The sequence below is a fragment of the Brassica napus genome, chromosome C7 (genome assembly GCF_020379485.1).
Source record: "Brassica napus cultivar Da-Ae chromosome C7, Da-Ae, whole genome shotgun sequence".
NCBI lineage: Eukaryota > Viridiplantae > Streptophyta > Magnoliopsida > Brassicales > Brassicaceae > Brassica > Brassica napus.
The window spans coordinates 35,769,621-35,791,907 of record NC_063450.1 but is presented as its reverse complement, the minus strand read 5'-3'; the positions used below and the strand labels follow the sequence as shown (position 1 = coordinate 35,791,907).

Below are 22,287 nucleotides of genomic sequence, written 5' to 3'. Positions count from 1 at the left end.
ATCTTATTCTTCTTGTCTTGTGTCAACTCAACCTTTTGTATAAATTATTAAAGCCTCAAGCTTCTTACAAATTGAGGAAGAGAGAGAGAGAGAGAGAGAGAGAGAGAGAGAGAGAGAGAGAGAGAGAGAGAGAGAGAGAGAGAGAGAGAGAGAGAGAGAGAGAGAGAGAGAGAGAGAGAGAGAGAGAGAGAGAGAGAGAGAGAGAGAGAGAGAGAGAGAGAGAGAGAGAGAGTTTGAATTATTCATGTTTGCTACAGTTAATTCATATATTTATCATTTACAATATAATAATTACAAATTAATAATGTAATTTTAATTAACTTAAAAACTAAAATAACATAACTTTTAATAATTTTTATTTTATTTATATACCTATCTTATTTTTTTTAAATAATACTAAAATTAATATTACTTAAAACAATTAAAATAGTTGATTATAATGAAAAATATGTTTTTTTAATGTATCCAAATGAAATGAAAGTAGTCTCTATTTATAGATCATAAAAAAATCATAAATTTTAATATAAAAAAATTCTATTATAGAATAAATGAGTTTGAATTATTGGGTGGAAATAAAAATTTTAAATGAGTTTGAATTATTCATGTTATATTTTCATTTCTTTGTTAGTAACAGTTATTTTGTCTATATATCCTTTGTCTATGTCAATTAGTCACATGCTTCTTTTTTTTTTGAAAGAATGTTAAATTTATTCAAATCAAAAAAGGCTTTTGTACAACTAGTGCATCTTTAGTCTAATACGAGAGATAGTTTTTTGAAACATTCATAAATCACAGCAGTCTAGTCTCTAGTAGAAAACCAGACCACCATTGTTTTGTTGAAAGTTGTTCCTCCTCGTCCACGTAAAGAACTGATTCGGTTCCGTACTTGCTTGTCGATGAACTTGATAAGAAGACTTGGGGGACGATTGACCGTGCCATGCCTTCTCCCGTTTCGCTCAAGCCAAATGGTATGCACAGAGAGTTGGAATACATATCGCAGAAGAAACTTGGTATCTCCTGAGATGGTATTTGTAGATAACAAAGCATGAACCTGACCCCAAATGTTTGAGTAGCTCTGCCTCAAAAGTTTCTTAGTGAGGTTTCTCCAAATGACCTCTGAGAAAGGACAGGTGAAATATAGATGATTTCGGGACTCAACAGCAGCATTGCAGAGCAAGCACTGAGCATTCGCCTGAGGGTTCCACTGCAGCAATCTATCTCCTGTTGCCAGTCGGTTATGTACTGCAATCCAAGCCATGACCGAGTATTTAGGAGTTGATCCAGAGAACCAGATGCCCTTATACCACGGGACCTTTACTTGCTGCACACGCGTAAGAGTCCAAGTCTGGTTCGTGTCGAAACCAGGTCTGAACACATCTCCTTTTCCTTTCCACAAAACCACATCGTCTTCTTCAAGAAGTCCCTTTAATCTCAGCTTCAGAATCTCCTTATCTATGGTGATGAGGTGTTCTGCTCTATATCGGGGGCTCCTATAGTTTTGAACTACAAATTCCACAGAGGCATTGATATTAATACCAGGTTCGATGCATCCTTGCATATTTGTGAGCTCGATTATCCTCCCCAGGGGGGACCACTCGTCGAACCAAAAGGAGGTGGTAGCACCACTCCTTATTTCAACTTTAACAAAATATCTGGCCAGCGCTCTGTATTTCAACAGCTTCTTCCAAATCCAAGAGCCAAGAGAACTTGCCTCATTTATGCTCCAGAATGAGCCCTTTCTTATCAAATATCTTTTAACCCATTGGACCCATAAAGTAGACTGAGACACAACTCGCCAGATAAGTTTTAAGCAACATACTCTGTTTGTTTCTGATAGTGATCGTAGTCCCAGCCCACCTTCTTCCTTTGACTGCAGACCTTGTCCCAAGATATCTTAGCTTTTGTCGTGGACATAGCCGGTCCAGACCATAAGAAAGGTGAACAGAGTTGATCGATCTCCTTGATGCATTGTTTTGGAAGCCTGTATACCGACATCCAAAAGTTGGTGATACTATGTATCACAGAACCAATGAGTTGTAAGCGACCTGCAAAGGAGAGCTGCCTTGCCGTCCAAGAAGTAATCCGTTTTTTTACTCGGTTTATCAATGGAGAGTAGTCACTTGAGGTCATATGCTTAGTTAGAAGCGGTACCCCGAGATACCGAACCAGAAGAGTTCCCACTTCAAACAGGAATTGCTCAAGAATAGCCTCTCTTTCTTCACACACACCGGCCAAGAACAGAGTGGATTTTTCAAGACTTATACGTAAGCCTGATATGCGTGCAAACTCTTTGAACACTTCAAGAATCCCTTCTACCGAACCTTTTTTCCCATCTGAGAACACCAGGAGGTCATCAGCAAAGCAAAGGTGAGTCAGCTGAACCTCTTGACAATAAGGGTGATATCCTATCTTCTTCTCCTCTGCGGCTTTATTCAACAATTTAGTTAGCACCTCCATGCAAATTACAAACAGGTACGGGGATAGGGAGCATCCTTGACGAAGCCCTCTGGAGCTATTAAAATATCCAGCCAATTCCCCATTTATCTGAACCGAAAAGGATGCCAGTTCAATACAATTCTTCACCCAAAGAATAAACTTATCCGGAAGCTTTATAGCAGCTAGAATAGACAGCAAAAAAGACCATTGAACCGAGTCAAATGCCTTAGAGATGTCAATCTTTACTGCACATCGAGAAGATATCAATGGTTTGTGGTAGCTTTTCACCAGCTCAGACGCAAGTAATACGTTGTCCATGAGGAGGCGATCTTTGACAAATGCTGATTGATTGGTGGAGATGAACTTAGGGAGAATTTTTTTTAATCGGTTGGCCAGAATCTTCGAAAGCACCTTGTATAAGACATTACAACATGAGATAGGTCGATAGTCACCCATTTTCGTTGCTTCATCTCTCTTCGGTATAAGAGCTAAGATGGTAGAATTTATGCCTTTTGGAAGGAAACCTGTGGTGAAAAATGACTGAACTGCTACCACAAAGTCATTGCCAATAACCGGCCAAGCTGATTTATAGAACTCGCAAGTAAACCCATCCGGACCTGGTAATTTATTTGCCGCCATTGCAAATAAAACATTCTTTATCTCCTCCTCTGATACCTCCTTGTCTAAGATCCTCATATCTCCTTCATCGCATTCGAACCCCAACAATAAATTTAGCTCTGCTTCAGTAATTCCCACAAAATCATCCGGTATGTGAGCTAAAAATTGAGAGAAATGTTCCACTGCTACCACTTTAATTTCCTCTTGAGTTCGTGCTATAGTACTGTCTTCTCTCTGGATCTCTCTGATCCCATTTCGCACTTCCCTTACTTTAGCAGCACGATGGAACTGCTTGTTATTCCCATCACCGATATCCAACCAATGGACCTTTGCCTTTTGACTGAGAATTTTCTCCTCCAAAGTAGAGAGAACGTTCCATCTATCGTACGCTATTGATTCCTCTCTCATGTTTACTTGTGTTGGATAGAGCATAGTAGTATTTTGTCGATCACAAAGTATCTCCCAGGCGTTCTTTGTTTTCTTCACAATATCTCCAATATGCTCATTTTTTAACCTCCTCAGAAGCGGTTTCAAAAGCTTTAACTTCTTTGAGAGGCGATGCATGGCCGAGGTTGAGTTGAAAAGAGGTTCCGTAGTAGACCAGAACTCTTGAACCGAAGGCAAAAACTCTGGAAAATCAGCTACTGCATTTACGAATTTGAATGGTTTTCGAATTTTGTCATCCCTTCTTGTATCACAATCCTACAACGCATATGGTCAGAGTATCCTCCCGCCTCAAAAACGCAATATGCCTCAGGGAATTTCAGCAACCATGAATCATTCATCAACGTTCGATCCAGTTTCTTGCATATCAAGTCATTATCCCTCTTGTTGCTCCAAGTAAACTTAGGACCTTGATAAGTCATATCTATGAGTGAGCAATAGTTGGCCACACCTTGAAAGTCTCTCATACCATTAGACACCAACGTCATGTCCTCATTTCCAGAGTGTTCTTCATCATCCAGAATTTCATTAAAATCTCCAAACACCAGCCACGGCTTATTCCTTATCATTGGGGAATCCTGATGCGATTTCAGATCCTCCCAAAGCTCTTTCCTTGCCTCTGCTGTGTTGGCAGTATAAACGAAGGAACAGAATATTTCTTCAGTCATCCCGTCTAGTAAGATAGCACATGTGATAACTTGACTACTTTTAAAACACGGAGTCATTCTAACCTTCGGACTCCACACCATCCAAATCCTCCCCAGCCTATTATTCTCATAATTTGATAGGAAGGACCAATCTCCGAATACCGACTCCACTATACGACTTGCCTTTCCTTCTTTTACTCTCGTCTCCAGTAGACAGCCAAACTGGAACGATCCTCGTCTGATCCATTCTCGAACAACAGAGTGTTTAGTTTTTTTGTTGAATCCTCTGATGTTCCAGAAGAAACCAGACATCAATGATGTTTGCGAGTTGACTTTTTGCTCGAAGCCGAAGGAGCCTCCTTGGCTTTCTGAGCATTTGAGACCGATAAGAACTTGTGTTTATCTTTAGAATCTCTGAGTCGGGATTGCCTCATGATAACCACGTTCTGTTCCCTCACTTTTTGTTTGAGTAGTAGTCAACATAGCATCCTCGAATACAGATTCTGCCTCCTCCACTGACTCAACTCGACCATTCTCCTCCATTTCCTCTCCTTCCTCCTCTGTTTGTGATAGTACTGAGAACCTTGACGTAGTCATGAGTTGCTCGATGTCAGGTGTGTTCCTTGGCGATCTACTAGATTTCCCTGGAGACACTCCAGACCATTCCATTTCCTTTAAAGCAATCATCTCATCTTCTCGTAACATCGTGTTTTCCTCCGTTTTTGTCATCGGAAAGATTAGCTATTACTACTTCCGTGCTCACACTCGTCTCAACATCTGATTGAATAGGTTGAACCACAGCAAGAGCTTCTTCCTCCTGCGAAATAGTTTGCTCTTCAACATTCACAACCTCACTAGGTATAACCACAATTTCCCCCTCTTCTACCTCTGTGTTTGTTTGTGCTTCTGGAATCTTCCTTGGGGCCAAACATGCCTTTTCCAAATGCCCCCACTTTGTGCAATTTGAACACCTCGAGGGAAGCCAAGGATAGATGTATTCTACGAGAGTTTCTGTACCATTAATGTTGAAATTCATCGCTCGAGGTAGTTCTTTTGTGAGATCCGCATTCACAAAAATCTTTGGCATTTTCAAATTGATACATTGTGCAGTTTCCGGGTGAAGTCTAGTCGGGACTCTCACTGGACTTGCTATCAGACTTAAACCCTTCCAAGATACCATGTTCATTGGGACATTTTTGAGGTGCACCCATAGCGGTACCGATTTTTCCTCTGGTTGATCTTCCTCTACAAAAGGTGACCATTTAGACATAACCACTGGAGTACCAGCCAAATTCCACATACCCCGTCTTAAGATATGTTTCCGTGTGGACATGTTTGAAACCCTAAACTTCATGGTATTTGAATTTATGGTATACACCTCTACCATCTGAGATTTATCTCCCGTGGTCCAAATCTTGTTGACAATGGCGTGGACTTTAGCGATGTGAGGCGCCTTGTCCAAAAACTTACCCATCAGAAACTCATCCCATAAAGGAGACGCATCTTTCACTTCATCGGGTACTGTTATTGATCCCATTCCATCCTTCGTCTCTACGTTAACATCATACCTCACTAAACCCTTATGTTCCCCTTGAACCGCACGCACCCAGTTGCCTTTAGGAGCAACCGGAGTCGTTATAGGCTGAGAACCCTCCTCCGACGTGTCGGAAATAGCAGGGACCACCATCGGAAACCCTCTGGCGGCGCCGGAAAGCTTCCTTGGGGAAGAAAACACCTTGTAACCCTAATCGCCAAAAATTTCGCTTCAGAGCCAAAAAAGGAAACTTATAGTTATCAGTAAGTAAATGATTAGTCACATGCTTCAGATTTGAATTCCAACAAGAAGCCTTTTACTAACACATTTAGAAATCAATTTTGAAATAGTAAAGGTATCATTCACAATCATAATCAGTTTTCACTCTTACGTTTCAAATAAAAGAATCAGCTTATGACTACGTATCATTCACACTCGGAATCAGTTTCCACTCTTACGCATTAAATCAAATTTCATTATCTCTTACGTTTCAAATTTGCAGAATCAGTTTCCATACACCACGATTCATCATTATAGTACTCCCCTTTCAGCTTCCCACTACAAGAAAACAGCAAGGATTCTGAGGGAAAAAATAGTCGGAATTTCGTCGGAATATCGTTATTCCGACGACATACCGACGAAACAAGTCGTTGGAAATAATTCCTCGGAATTTCTTCTTTTCTCGGAAATCCCTCGGAATTTTCCGACGGAATTCCGAGGAAACAAACTTCCGAGTAAATTCCGAGGATCACTAGTTTGTCGGAAATGTCCTCGGAATATACCGAGAGAGAACTTCGTCGGGATATTTCCTCGGATGTTCATCGATCGATGCGTTTTTGGACATATATACATCGATCGATAGGAATATACCGACGGACATATTCCGAACGTTTTTTTGTAAACAGATCGATCGATGGATTTATGTCCAAAAACGCATCGATCGATCGAGTAAAAAATATAATTAATTTCCTCGGAATGTGAAAAATATTAATTTTTTTAAAAAAATAAAATTTCTGAAATTTAAATTCGAAAATATGAAATTAAAATTAAAATTGAAATCATATTAATTAATATTCAAATTTTCACAAATAAAAATAAAACATTCCGAGTTTTTGGAAAAAAAAAAACTACGGGTCTGGCACGTCCGGGAACACCTCGTTCGGGTACATCCTCTGCATCATCTCCATCATTTGCTCGTTCAGCCTCCTCTGTGCCTCATAGCCCGCCTGTTGAGCCGCCATCTGGGTCTCCAACAAAGATATACGATCATCTTTGTCCTTCAACTGAGCCGTAAGTACTTCTGGATCAACAAAGGGCGGTGGTGCAGAAGAAGGAGGAACCGACCGGGTGCGACGACCCAAACCGACCAAACGTCCCTTCTTCTTTGGAACCGACTGAATAGAAAATAGCCAAATTTACAAATTTAAACCAAGAAATAAATGAATTGAACTTTAAAAAAAAAAGAACTTACGGATTCAACGATTTCGTTGATTCGAAACCGGGACAAGTTGGTCGAAGCCGTCGAAGCGTCATCCTCGGTTTGAAGCTGAGACACTTCGTCTACCACCTGAGTTTGGACCAGGTCGACCACGTCCCTCACAAGACCGTCATCAATCTGGCCGGTCTTCTTGTTGGTATACGCCCTCCTCATTAGGGCGAGATCATCAACCGGCTCGCCATCATTTTCTTCCGCCTTGAAAAAAAACATAAATTAAAGAAACATTAGAAATTAGAAGAAATGCACAATAAATTAAAATTCTGAAACTCAAATAATTGAAGAAAAAGCGTTTGAACTTACCATGCGATCTCCCAGAGTGGCAATAGATTGAGCACCCAAGTTATGCTTGTAGATGCCCTTCCCTTTACGGTCGCTCCTACGGTTGGTGGAGTTGGTGGAAGAAGTTTCTTTCGTCTCTTCCTTATCCCAATGCGCACACAACTCCTTCCAGACCGTGTCGTTCATCGACTTTGGGACCTTTTAATAAAAAAAAAAAAATAGTTTAATAAATTAAAAAATAGTTTAATAAATTAAATCGAATCTTATTGATTTCCCACTTCTTCTTTCACTCGTGGATCTGCTTCCCATAGTTGTCCATAACTTTATGGACGAAGTGGTGATAGATAAAGAGCGTCTCATCGGAATTCCAGTTGAACTCTTGCTGAAAAAAAAAACAATTAGTAGAAAATTTATATTAAAGAATAAAAATATAAGTAAAAAATTAGAATACTTACCGCAAACTGACGAAACCACAGAACCTGCTTGTCGGTAGGGAAGTGAGTGAAAGTCGGATGTCCACTGTCGAGGGCCGAGTACATCATACGGTTGATCCATGCGCTGATCCCGTTCCCGGATCGGTTGAACCTAATAAAAAGAATAAACGGTTAATAATGAATCCAAATTTAAAGAAAAAAAAATTTAATTACCATGTTTGACCCCGTCCATGTGGATACGGAGTGAGATACGGAAGATGGTCACGACCGGGCTGTTGAACCAACTCCGCAACACGCATCACTCCCGGAGGACCCGGAGGAACAGGAGCGGATGCAGCAGCGGGAGCGAGAGGAGCAGGAGCGGGTGCAGCAGAGGGAGATGTATGGTTGGAGCTGTGGGGCGAAGGGGAATCCTGAAAATGGCTGGAATCCCGAGACTGGCTCCCCGTACCACCACGACCACGACGCTGTCGAGGCCGGGTCTGATCATCATGAGACCTGTAAATTAAAAAAATATATTTAATAAATAGAGAAATATATAAATTAATTTTTTTTTAAAAAAAATCCCAAATAATTTAATCACAAAAAAAGATTTATATATATTAAAAATATTTAATAAATATATAAAAATAGTTCTAATAAACAAAAAATAGTTTTAATAAATAAAAATAGTTTAATAATTACAAAAAATAGTTTTAATAATATATATATATATATATAAAAATATTTTTAAATCCCAAATATTAGTTTTTAATCACAAAAAAGTTTTATAGATATTTAAAATGTTTTGTAAAATCCAAAAAATCGAATTTATATACAAAATTTTTTTTGTAAAATCCAAAAAATCGAATTTATATAGAAAAATCGATTTGTAAAATACAAAAATCGATTTTATATACAAAAATCGATTTTATAAATACAAAAAAATAAAAAAAATTATAAAAAATTCTAAATCAATTCAACAAAACAAATTATTCAACCAAATCATAATTCTAAACCTATTATACAACCAAATCACAATCCTAACCAATCACCCTAACAAAAATCTATCAAAACTACACAAAAACCTAACAAATAGAACCTGAGAGTGGGATAGGGTCCTTACATGATTTGTGTAAGAGAAGGGGGAGATCGCCGGAGATATCGTCGGATTTCAGGGGGAAATCGCCGGAGAGAAGAGAGGAGTCGCGCAGAGGAAGAAGAGAGAAATGGGGAAGAAGAAGGGGCTCGTGGTTATAAAACCTAGGGTCCGATGGACATTATCCGTCGGAATTCCGTCGGAATTCTAATTTCAATTTTCGCGAAATATTTGCCCGGTAAAATGAAAATATTCCGAGGAAATTCCCGCGGATAGTAAAATATCCGTCGGAATTTCCTCGGAATATTCCGAGGAAATACCGAGGAACTAGTGTTTGGGGTTTCAAAACATCAATTTTTTTTTGCCGTATTTCATTTCTTATACAATTGTAATGCATACCATTGAGGATTCTTTGTATAGATGAGCATAAACCATGAAATAACAAATTTCAAAACTAATTGAAAGTATTCCCTTTACCGTTCATTAAAAGGTATAAGTGTTTCTCTTATGTTGTGGGATTTCGTTCATACAATCGGAAAAGTGTTAATTATACGGTAAGGAACAAATATTTGACTTCATAATGAACGTAAGACACTTAATAAGGGTTATATAGGTGTTATTCAAACCGCAAAACGTTGTTTTCGGTTTAAAAACCCTATTTCCTCGGAATTTCCTCGGATTATTCCGAGGGAACTCCGAGGAAACCCTCTTCTTCCTCGGAATTTCCTCGGAATATTCCGAGGAAATTCCGAGGAACTAGTGTTTGGGGTTTCAATACGTCAATTTTTTTTTATAAACGGATCGATCGATGTATATATATCCAAAAACGCATCGATCGATCACTAAGATGGACCGGACCGTAAGAATGTGATCGATCGATGAGATTATCCCATCGATCGATCGAGAATCTCAAGTGTTCCTCGGAATGTCCTCGGAAAATCTTGTAAGTTTTTTTATAAACGGATCGATCGATGGATATATGTCCAAAAACGCATCGATCGATCACTAAGATGCACCGGACCGTAAGAATGTGATCGATCGATGAGATTATCCCATCGATCGATCGAGAATCTCAAATGTTCCTCGTAATGTCCTCGAAAAATCTTGTAAGTTTTTTTATAAACGGATCGATCGATGGATATATGTCCAAAAACGCATCGATCGATCACTAAGATGGACCGGACCGTAAGAATGTGATCGATCGATGAGATTATCCCATCGATCGATCGAGAATCTCAAATGTTCCTCGGAATGTCCTCGGAAAATCTTGTAAGTTTTTTTATAACGGATCGATCGATGGATATATGTCCAAAAACGCATCGATCGATCACTAAGATGGACCAAAGCGTAAGAATGTGATCGATCGATTTGTTCAAAAACCATCGATCGATCGTCAGAATCAAATCTCAATGTTCCTCGGAATGTCCTCGGAAAATCTTGTAAGTTTTTTTATAACGGATCGATCGATGGATATATGTCCAAAAACGGATCGATCGATCACTAAGATGGACCAAAGCGTAAGAATGTGATCGATCGATCCGTATTTGTTCAAAAACGCATCGATCGATGCGTGTGCGGGAAACAGAATTATAAGGCAAAACCCGACCTTTTTTGGATCTAAACCTCAGAACTCTCATCCCCTCCGATTTCCCCTATAATTCGCCCCCCCCCCCCTTTCTCTCTCTATAATCATCCGATTTGAACAATTTTGGGCTCTATTCCCCTTGATTTTTCGAGCTCTACCTGATTCCTACACTCGTTTTCACCCTAAGACAGGTATACTCCGCGAATCTCCACATTCTGAAATCGTGTTCTTGAGCAATTTTTTGGGTTTTGTGAATTTCTTATTTCCGTGTTGATTCCTTGATCAAATATGCATGAAACAGATGTTTAAACATGGAATAGAACACAATTGTCTGTGATCAACGAGTTTGGAACAGGATTTGAGATGATTTAGGGATTGAGAATTTTTTTCAATTTGGTTTTTTTTATCACAACTCGATTTCGCCTTTCATTTTCATGTTGCTTTGAGTTCTTAATTGATTATAACCATGTTGAGAGCAATGATTCTATTTTGTAGAGAATGAAGCGCACGAAAACATCAGCAAAGAAGAACACACAAGAAGAGGGTTCGTCTCAGCGAGAGAAGCAAAGGCCAAAGAAGTGGGATAAGTCTGATACCACCCACTACAACAACATGAAGAAGGTAGCCGTTCCGGCTACACAACTAGCATGTCCTGAGACGATGACAATATTGGGAATCAAAGCAGACATTGAAGGGCTGTTCCAGAACATGGGTCTAGGCCAACTATGCAACCTCAACGAACCCACTTATCCGGAGTTGGTACGCCAGTTCATAGCATCCGCATACGTCAGCCGTCCCGATGATAGCCATCAGGAAGGTTTTCTGGCATTCGTAGTGCAGAAAGTATACTATGAGGTATCTTTCACAGACCTCTGCGGACTATTTGGATTGAGTGCAGGGGAGAGGACATCTGGTCTTTATTGGACTTCAGAGCTGTTGAACTTCTGGGAAACGATTGGCACAGGGGTTTATAGATCTTCTCAGGCAAAGGAGTCACTTATCCGGAGCCCAGTACTGAGATATGCCACACGCCTCATTGGCTCATTGCTATACGGGACAACCACAGCCGCATCAGTCACGCAATGGGAGTTGTGCCTCCTGTACCAAGGTGTGAGGCATTTGCTACCGGCATTTGGAAACTCTACATTCCCACCTGCTACTGCCTTCAACATGGGAGCGGTGCTGGCCGCAAACTTAGCAGGATACAAGGGGAAAGTAACCAAATCCAAGAGCAATGCATGTGGATTTGGTGCAGTGATTACTCGGATCCTTAGACATGTGGGTGTAGACTGCGAGAACCAGCAGGTAGCACTGGACAGATCGAACAACATTGCTTGGAACTACCTGGATGTCAAAAATCTTGTAAGTAAGGAGTTCATAGCTGGTCCCCACTCGAGGATCGATCGGGATGGTCCTTACGTCTACGTATTCCAGGACCGAGCGAAGAAAACACTCTACTGCCACCTGCCTCAGATCGGCCTGACTGCTCTACTTTCAGAGGCTGCAGTTGAGTTCCTACCCCCTGCTACCGCACTAGTAGACAAGCCATCCTTCTTCACGCCAAAATATCAGACCAAAGGCAAGGCCGTGGTTGATGAAGAAGGAGAAGATGAGGCTGCACAAGCCATTCCAGATGATTCACAACCCCATCAGCTACTCCCATCAGACTCCAGCCAGTACAAGCTGCAAGAGCTTCCACCGAACGCCACTTCGCGCCAGCAACAACATTGGAGAGATCAGAGCATAAAGACAAACAACGACATGCTACACAAGATCTGGGCTGCCATTTCACGTATCAGGCCGTGTCGTTGCCAAAAGGATGATGTAGTTCATCGGGACAACTCTCCATCCAGCTCTGGTTCGGGTTCGAGTGGTACACACAGGGTAAGAAAGAGGTCCAAGAGACCCAACGATGCAGGAACATCTGGAGCAGGAGACGAGGAGTAGGAGCTATCACCGGCCAGTATTGCCATTTGATTTCCGACCGCGCTATTTTATTTTCTTTTCTATTCTAACGTTTTATGGTCTTATTTTCTGTTAATTTTGAACTTAGTTTTTTTTTTTTCTTAATTATGAGTTCGTATTTCTTTTACATGGTTTCTTCGTTTTATTTGGTTGTGTTTTGAGTAGTTTTTAATTCGTATTCAGCTTTGCCTTGCTAGATAAACCAAATAACTAATATCCGAGGAAAGAGGTTATATCAAGTGTTCCTCGGAATTTCCTCGGTATTTCTTAAAAAAAAAAAAAAAAAAATCAATGGTAGTCTGTTTCCGAGTCATCATCACCAGATGAATCTGAATCTGGATCTTGGTGAAACTCTCCAATCACTGGTTCATCCTCTACGTGAACGACGGCTTCCTCTCCAAAGTCGGTTAAATCGACTACAAGGCCAACTCCAGCTAAATCTTCTGCTGCACTTAAGTTGCCGGATGTGCTTGGTTGTAGTGGGTCTTCCAGCTCAGAACTTCCCTGAACTCGGCCTCTCGGGTTGAGTCTTGTAACAGTAACCCATGGATCATCTCTGTTCCTTACCCGGGGGTACTTGATATAACAAACCTGTAACATTTAGAAAAATTATAAATTAATACACATGATGATGAATCATTCTGAATAATTAACATTTAATTACCTGATCGGCCTGAGAAGCAAGAATGAAAGGATCATAATATTGCAGCTTTCGCCTCGAATTTACTGATGTAACACCAAATGCATCTGTTCTCACACCTCGATCTGGAGTGTTGTCGTGCCAATCACAATAGAAAACAGTACAGCGCAATCCAACCATGCCCAAATACTTGATTTCCAAAATCTCATGTATGTGTCCGTAGTATACATCATCTCCTGATGCAGAACAAACGCCAGCATCATAAGTCGTACTCGAACGTCTCCTCTTCTGAGTTGTGAATGCATATCCTCGAGTACAAAATCTCGGATATGACTTCACAACAAAGTTTGGTCCAACGACCATCTCACGTATCCAATCGTCAAATGTTTCACCTCTGGCCAAACCAGCAGACACCTATTAATAGCACATATATATATGTTATATCAATAAATGTGAATTAGTATAAATATGTGATAAAATATATTTTAATTTGTTTAAAGCACTCACATAAGTAAACATCCATCCAGTAAATTCTCTCTGCTTCATTTCTTCTAGTTCGTCCTCTGTGGCGTATCTATACTCGAACCGCTTTTCTGCCATGAAAATCCTGTATATGATGACAATAATGTAATTAATTAAGATTTAAATTTCAACTTGTTAAAATAAAAATTTGTAAGCTCATTTATTTACCTCTCATATTGAAGAACGTCTTCGCAGTTGGTGAGCAAATATGTTTGCAAATGACTGCGCTCCTGCTCAGTAAGTCGACGGTCCTTTGGTTTTCCGCTAAGTCGTCCAACGTCTGTGAAAATGTCTGGAACCGTAACATGATATGTTGCCCGTTCGCCTCTATCATCATGCCGAGCAGGTCTTCTGTTTTTGGTCTGAACTTCTGCTGGAAAGTAGTACTCGGCAAAGTTTGAAGTTTCTTCATTGATCATCTGTGCGACTATAGAACCTTCCACCCTACTTAAATTTTTCACCATCTTCTTCAAATGGAACATATACCGCTCATACAGATACATCCATCTATACTGCACAGGACCACCAAGTTCCAATTCTCTTGCCAGGTGAATAACAAGATGCTCCATAACATCAAAAAATGAGGGAGGAAATATCTTCTCAAGGTTGCACTGAATCACGGCTATGTTAGTCTTCAAATTTTCAATACCTTCAAGAGTCACTGATCTCGTGCATAAATCGCGGAAGAAACCACTTATCCCTGCAATTGCTTCATGAACATTTCGTGGTAATAGTTCCTTGAAGGCGAACGGAAGGAGGCGCTGCATCATTACATGGCAATCGTGGCTTTTCAAGCCAGTAAACTTTCCTTCCTTTCTGTCGATACAGTTACGCAAATTTGATGCGTAACCGTCTGGAAATTCCACATCGTTTGAAATCCAATCAAAGAACGCATCTTTTCCCGCTGCATCAAGTCGGTATATGGGAAAAGGAGCCCTACCATTCTCATCAACATGAAGTTCTGAACGAGCACATATATCGACTAAATCCAGTCTTGACTTCAAATTATCCTTTGTTTTACCTTGAACATTAAGGATCGTGTTCATGAGATTGTCAAAAAAGTTCTTCTCAATATGCATGACATCTAAATTATGCCTTAGCAGATGATCCTCCCAGTATGGCAGATCCCAGAAAATACTTTTTTGTGCCAGTTATGTAGTTCTCCAACAGCATCTACCGGAAAACGCTCATGTCCACCGACGTCTGGCGTCCTTTCTGCACCAAAATCTCTTAGTTGTATCTTCAAATCTTTCCCACAAATTTCCGGAGGTGGACTGTCAAACACCCTCTTGTTCTTCGTAAACAAATTCCTACTCCTACGATATGGATGATCAGGTGGTAGGAATCTCCTGTGACAGTCAAACCAACACGTTTTCCTTCCGTGTTTTAGTTGGAAAGCATCAGTGTTATCTTGACAATATGGACATGATAGCCTTCCATGCGTTGTCCATCCAGACAACATACCATATGCTGGAAAATCACTTATTGTCCACATTAGTACTGCCCGCATTTGAAAGTTTTCTTTACACGAAACATCGTATGTTTCAGCACCTTGAGCCCATAGTTGTTGCAACTCATATATTAGTGGCTGAAGAAACACATCAAGTGATCTCTTAGGATGCTCTGGTCCGGGAACGAGAATCGAGAGAAACAAAAACTCTCGTCGCAAGCACAAGTTTGGGGGTAGGTTGTATGGTGTAAGAATGACGGGCCATAGAGAATACTGTCTTCCACTCTTGCCAAACGGACTGAAACCATCAGTACATAATCCAAGGTAGACATTTCTTCTCTCATACGCAAAGTCGGGATACTTTGATTGGAAATGCTTCCACGCTTTTGCATCTGAAGGATGTCTGATCTCACCATCTGTTGAGTGCTCCGCATGCCATCTCATTGGTTGCGCTGTGCGTTCAGACAGATACAACCTCTGCAACCTTTCCGTCAAAGGTAAATACCACATCCTTTTATATGGCACTGGAACTCTTCCACTCGTATCTTTATAACGAGGCTTTCCACAAAATTTGCATGTAACCCGCTGTTCATCCGCCCTCCAATAAATCATGCAGTTGTCGCTGCATACATCTATTACCTGATACGATAAACCAAGACCAGCTACGAGTTTCTGAACCTCGTAGTATGAACCAGGAGCTACATTATCCTCGGGTAGAATACCTTTTACAAAATCAGCAATCGCATCCACACAGTCTTCAGCCAAATTATAATCTGTTTTAATGCCCATCAATCTTGTAGCAGATGATAAAGCTGAATGACCATCTCTGCAACCTTCGTACAATGGTTGCTTTCCAGCATCCAACATATCATAAAATCTCCTAGCTTCTGCATTGGGTAAATCTTCCCCTCTAAAATGATCATTTACCATCTGCTCAGTACCTACACCATAATCTACATCCGTTCTAATTGGTTCTTCTAATCTAACCGCTGGCTGAGGTTCGCTAGTACTACCATGTTCATAATCAGTTTCCCCATGATGATACCAAATTTTGTAACTTCGTGTAAACCCACTCAAATATAGATGAGTCCAAACATCCCACTCTTTAATAACCTTTCTATTTTTACAATTAGAGCAAGGACATCTTAACATACCTGTTTTTTCTTCCGGTTGTCGGTGAACTAACCCCATGAATTCGGTTATACCTCGTTGGTATTCTTCCGTAAGCAATCTCGTGTTCGGATCCAAATGAGGTCGATCGATCCAAGAACGAAAATAATTTGAAGAAGACATATTTTTTATGAATCAAATTCGTGTGTAAATAGAGTAAGAGGGAGGATGAAGATATGGAGTGAATGAAGAGGAAGAGGAGTGCTTGTATTTATAGTTTAAATCCTGCCGACAGACCGAGGAAATTCCGACGTAATTCCGACGGAAAAGGCTAGTTCGTCGGAATTTCCTTGGAATTTTGTAAAATCCCCCAACGGCTCTCCAACGGCTATAATATTTCCTCGGAATTCATCAGTTTTTTCCGAGGAACCCATTTTTCCTCGGAATTTCCTCGGAATATTCCGACGGATTGATATTTCCTCGGAATTCCGTCGGTATATTCCGAGGAAATTCCGAGGAAACCCAATTTTGTGTTTCCTCGGAATTTCCTCGGAAATTCCTCGGGATATTCCGAGAATTTCATTTTCCGTCGGAATGTCCGTCAGAATACCGCTGTTTTCCTGTAGTGTCTGTCTTTTATGACGGTGCATGTGTTCCTTCTCTCACGAGTCTTCCACAGCGGGCATGAGAAGTCTACGTCGAGATGAAGCCTAAAGAAAGCCACGACAACATATGGATGAAACAACACATCGATGAAACAACACATATCTACAAAGAGTCCGAGTCACTCACTACCTTGAGAGTGGGAGAAACAGTGGAAGCGCTGGTGGCGACAAAACTGGAGAGAGAACCAACTTTATTTTTTATTTTTTGAACAAGGACAACCAACTTTAATTTTGTTAAATAACAAATGGATTTCAAAATATTTTGTGAAATAACAAGTTTAATATCGCTAAATTTAATTTTTTTAACACGTTTAAATAATAATAGATTTGTCATTTTAATACAAATAACCTCAAACTCATAGTTGAATACACCTTCTTAGAGTAATCAATTTCAGAATCATTTATATAGTTGATGCAAATTCATTTGTGTCAATCAGTAAATAAATGATACATCAAAGTCTTTTATCTTGCAGTGTGGGGATAATTTAACTTATCATTTCATGTATTATTCATGTTCTTTTTTTTGTACTGTATTACACAATGGAGTATATAATTCAAGTCTCTCACTTTTTAAACCTTTAAACTATGATATGTTTGCCTGATGTTTTTATTCAATTTACTTATTCACCAAATATTTTATTCATAGGTATAAGATCAGTTATGATATTTAATCGTAATAAAATTACTAAATTTGGTTAAACGCGGTTGAAATATAACTCAAGAACTTCTTAGACTCGATTGCCGGTATGGTTTTAAAAATATTGGGTGAGCGTTAATTATTACCCCCGCAATGTCTTTCCGTAATGTTAGAAACTCGACGTGTAATTGATAGAAAAATTTACACTCAAACCCACAATTTATCTTTTCAATTACAAATAAACTCACATTCGACTTGCGAGTCACCTTTTGAAGGTGATTTGTCTAATCTACCTTTTTCCTATTTTCAACCCAAATTGAAACCATTACCGTGGGTATTCCCCCAAAATCTCCATTTTTTCATGTAGAGCTTTTGTACACACTCTCGTCGCCGTCGAACCTGAGCCGGTTTTCACCACCGTCAAGTCGTTTGCTCTGGCGACAATAGCTAATCCGTCAAGCTCTTAGTCTCCGAGATCACCGGATCCACGACTAAGCTCAGCACAAACCCTCTCCAAAATTGCGCTGAAATCACTGTGATTGTGTCGATGAAGATGTTAGGGATTAGATCGGTTGGTTTCTCGTTAGAGCACCCTTATCGGTGGATACTCCCAAAAATTCTTAAAATTTTAAAAATAAATATTTTTATTTAATAAAATAAATTGACTATTAAAAAGACAACATGTAGAAGAAGAAGTTCTAGAGTCAGAAAAAGTATGTTCTTTTTGTCCTAAGATACCCTATCAAAAACACCAATGGAGCTGTTCTTAGATTTGCACAACGGTCTTCCTTTATGGAGCGGTATATTAGATTATTAAAGTTGGTTAAGGCTCTAATACGGTTTAGGCTCAAGCGCAGCTAGCACTGCTGCAGCGGCTGTGGCGGTTAAGGAGATATTCGGGTGGAAGTAAGGGGAGGAAGCATTGGTAGCTGTTGGGAAGGCTTTTATCTTCTGATAAGGTTGTTGAGCCGTCGAGAGCTCCGTTGATTCTGGGGATGGAAACTGTGAAAAAGGCGGCTTTGGAAGCTGGAGCGTTTGGATGTACTATTACTGGAGCTGGACCAACGGCAGTTGCGGTGATTGATGCGGCACAGAAAGGAGAAGAGATCGGAGAGAAGAGAAGATGGTGGAAGCTTTTATGAATTAGGTAGAAACTTGAAAGCTGTTGATTCTATGAAGAAGCTTAATAAGATTGGTTCTAGGCTTGTCAATAACATATGCAGGTGATTTGCTAATGTTTTGACAATTTTCATGGGATTTGGAATAGATGATCTTCTTTGTAAGTTACAGATGATAATAAAAACTCCAACTCTAAACTTTGTATTCCATAAAGATTAATGGGAGAGTGTTCTCTGAGACTATGATCAAATATGGCTTTGTGGGCTTGAAGGCACGTTTTTGGGACTGGATGTTTAATGGTGTAGGGGTATGTGTAACAGTGTTGGAACCGACCAGTAAGTGGCACTGTCACAATCAGGCCTTGTGTATGCACAAACAAAGAGACGGTAACCATTGTCCACGAAAAGCGTCCACAAAAATTGCCCATTAGAAGTGGATATAATTGGCCAGAGTAAAATTGTCAATAAGCTATCTTGAAAACAGCAAATGTCCTCCAGCAACAAGTCCCTCTTTAATTGATTTTAGTTTTAGTTCTGTACATTAAAAAAATGGGATATACTAGGTACAGACGTCATGTGCACGATGAGGTAATCTTATTATATAAAAGAGTGTTTTGCTCTGTCCTCCTTGTTTCACCTAGAAAAATCGAGTTTTGACGTTGCGACACGTGTCGATTAAATGATACGGTGCTTTTAGTTTTCTGTCCATACTTAATATTCTTTGGGCCAACACTGTAATTCGCAAGCCCATTTGTCAGAGACCACTTTATATATTTTCGGATTGTTAAACTCAACGCCTAAATTTGCTTCATCTTCTTTTCAATCTCAAAGTCTAAAACTATCTTCTCCGTTCTCTTAAACAACAATGTAGTCTCTGGAGTTTGGGCGACTCGAATCGACGCGAAGAATCTAGAAGTTGGTCTGCAAACCGTCCACCTCTTCCATAATTTCTCATTCAATGAATCTATTTTTCTTCAAGACGTACGGTGAATCTGCTGTTAAATAGGTGAGCCTTGAATCCATAAACCCCATCATTCTATTCTTCACAATCATCTAGGCACTAGAAACTTACACATAGCAGAATGGCTTACTTCTTTTTCCTCCTTGATGACGTGAAAACCTGACGATGTAGCACCACCGAAGTTCATCTGCTTAGATTTTGGGAGGCAGAGCCGCTTAAGCAAGCACCAGCACTGGCTGAGGAATGTAAAGAGAGGCGGCGAGCTGACATTCTCCTCCTGGACGTAGAGGTAATTTCGGCGAACAAAAAATCAATCGCTTTGTTTTTGAGTATATATGATTTTTACAATTCAAGTTACTCTTATGCAAGCCACCATCAAAGTCCACCGCTTGAATACCTTCGAACATTTTTTCAAGGCCTGTTCGATTTACGCCGAAAGCGGGGTGAGCGGGTTTGACGTGACACCGATCAACCCCAACTACAAACTGTCCAACTCTCCTCCATCAATACGTTTCAGTGACTTGACCGACTTTGACGAAATAACAGAACCGGTGAGCTCGATTCCTCAAGAGCTCTTCCAGTTCTCCGATTACAAACAGCTCCAACACATCTTCCTGGTCACTCTCTCAAACTCTGCTACTCCCGCTTTACAATCTAACTCTGTTTTACATTTCAAATGCTCATATCTTTCACCAAATATTATTGGTGAATTAACCGCCATTAGGAGTACTGTGAAGGCAAATAATGTGTAATGTCTACCATCCGAATCAGCAGCTTTGTCTTAACTTTGCTTATAAAGATCTCTACGATATCACTTATTATATAAAAGAGTGTTTTGCTCTCTCCTCCTTGTGCCACCTAGGATTCCATCTAGGAAGTCGAGCTTTGGCGTTGCGACACGTGTCGATTAAATGATACGATGCGTTTAGTTTCTGTCCATACGTAATATTCTTTGGGCCAACACTGTAATTTGCAAGCCCATTTGTCAGAGACCACTTTACATATTCTCGGATTGTTAAACTCAACGCCTAAATTTGCTTCATCTTCTTTTCAATCTCAAAGCCTAAAACTATCTTCTCCGTTCTCTTAAACAACAATGTAGTCTCTGGAGTTTGGGCGACTCGAATCGACGCGAAGAATCTAGAAGTTGGTATGCAAACCGTCCACCTCTTCCATAATTTCTCATTCATTGAATCTATTTTTCTTCAAGACGTACGGTGAATCTGCTGTTAAATAGGTGAGCCTTGAATCCATAAACCTCATCATTCTATTCTTCACAATCATCTTGGCACTAGAAACTTACACATAGCAGAATGGCTTACTTCTTTCTCCTCCTTGATGACGTGAAAACCTGGCGATGTAGCACCACCGAAGTTCATCTGCTTAGATTTTGGGAGGCAGAGCCGCTTAAGCAAGCACCAGCACCGGCTGAGGAATGTAAAGAGAGGCGGCGAGCTGACATGCTCCTCCTGGACGTAGAGGTAATTTCGGCGAACAAAAAATCAATCGCTTTGTTTTTGAGTATATATGATTTTTACAATTCAAGTTATGCTTATGCAAGCCACCATCAAAGTCCACCGTTTGAATACCTTCGAACATTTTTTCAAGGCCTGTTCGATTTACGCCGAAAGCGGGGTGAGCGGGTTTGACGTGACACCAATCAACCCCAACTACAAACTGTCCAACTCTCCTCCATCAATACGTTTCAGTGACTTGACCGACTTTGACGAAATAACAGAGCCGGTGAGCTCGATTCCTCAAGAGCTGTTCCAGTTCTCCGATTACGAACAGCTCCAACACATCTTCCTGGTCACTCTCTCAAACTCTGCTACTCCCACTTTACAATCTAATTCTGTTTTATATTTTAAATGCTCATTTCTTTCACCAAATATTATTTCTGAATTAACCGCCATTAGGAGTACTGTGAATGACTCCTCATAAGGCAAATAATGTGTAATGTCTGCCATCCGAATCAGCAGTTTTGTCTTAACTTTGCTTATAAAGATCTCTACGATATCATAAATCAAGTAGAACTACTAAGACATGTTACCATTATGTACTTGGTCTGAAATTTGCAGTGATTCCTTGAGCCTGTTCGACTCTCTGCGTGTTTCCTTTTACAAGTTCACACAATTGACTTGCCGAGAAGAATGTGAGCTTATGACAACATTTATTTTTTTTGGCCACACATTGAAATGATAATATCTTTTTTTCTGGCGATCACAAGAAGGCAACATCGGCCCTGGAGATGATATACCTGGAGTTGCGCCCTTCCAGCCAAGATCAATGTCACTGGTGATGACAATGAGAAAGATCCAGCTATTGAAACAGCCAAAGGTGGTCTATCAGGTGGTCTATCGCCACAAACTCCATGTTCCCTACGTATTTCAAGGCACCTTAGAAAGGCACACATTGAATAAGTGGAGGATGCAGTTTTTTAACCACAGCAGCAGTTACTAGAATAATTCTTAAGCATGGTTTATTATTAAAAAAAAACTTCAACTGCTGTTGACAGTCACTCTTAAACTATAAGTACTATCGTATTTGGATTTCCTTATCATATTTGTCCACAAAACTATGAACTCATCGACCTTTAGAATTTAACGGTGCTACAAAAAAATTTCATTTCTTTAACAAATCAACGCCAGTCAAAATTAACCGTGTGT

The 22,287-nt window shown here is 40.1% G+C and overlaps 1 protein-coding gene and 1 long non-coding RNA gene across 6 annotated transcripts; both read left to right on the top strand.

Moving 5' to 3' along the window:
- The first annotated feature begins 19,423 nt into the window (after window positions 1-19,423).
- LOC111207695 lies at window positions 19,424-20,333 on the top strand. Its single transcript, XR_002659930.2, has 3 exons — window positions 19,424-19,666; window positions 19,793-19,910; window positions 20,038-20,333. It is a non-coding gene; the product is annotated as an uncharacterized LOC111207695 (long non-coding RNA).
- Window positions 20,334-20,608: 275 nt separating this feature from the next.
- LOC106404658 lies at window positions 20,609-21,860 on the top strand. Of its 5 annotated transcripts, XR_002661682.2 has the most exons (5): window positions 20,609-20,858; window positions 20,985-21,102; window positions 21,230-21,430; window positions 21,700-21,773; window positions 21,849-21,860. XR_002661682.2 is itself a non-coding variant. In XM_022710673.2 (4 exons), exons 2-4 carry the CDS (start codon window positions 20,935-20,937, stop codon window positions 21,700-21,702), a joined length of 372 nt encoding a protein of 123 aa, XP_022566394.2. In that variant the 5' UTR covers window positions 20,609-20,858; window position 20,934; the 3' UTR covers window positions 21,703-21,834. The 5 variants fall into 5 exon arrangements, 1 of the variants encoding a protein (XP_022566394.2); XR_001281060.3 differs by having other exon boundaries at window positions 21,230-21,773; XM_022710673.2 differs by lacking the exon at window positions 21,849-21,860 and having other exon boundaries at window positions 20,934-21,102; window positions 21,700-21,834.
- Window positions 21,861-22,287: the final 427 nt, after the last annotated feature.

Coding starts and splice junctions, on each gene's coding strand:
- LOC106404658 (XM_022710673.2), top strand. CDS start 20,935: ATGGCTTACTTCTTTCTCCTCCTTGATGACGTGAAAACCTGGCGATGT. Junction 21,103..21,229: donor TGCTCCTCCTGGACGTAGAG/GTAATTTCGGCG, acceptor CATTTTTTCAAG/GCCTGTTCGATTTACGCCGA.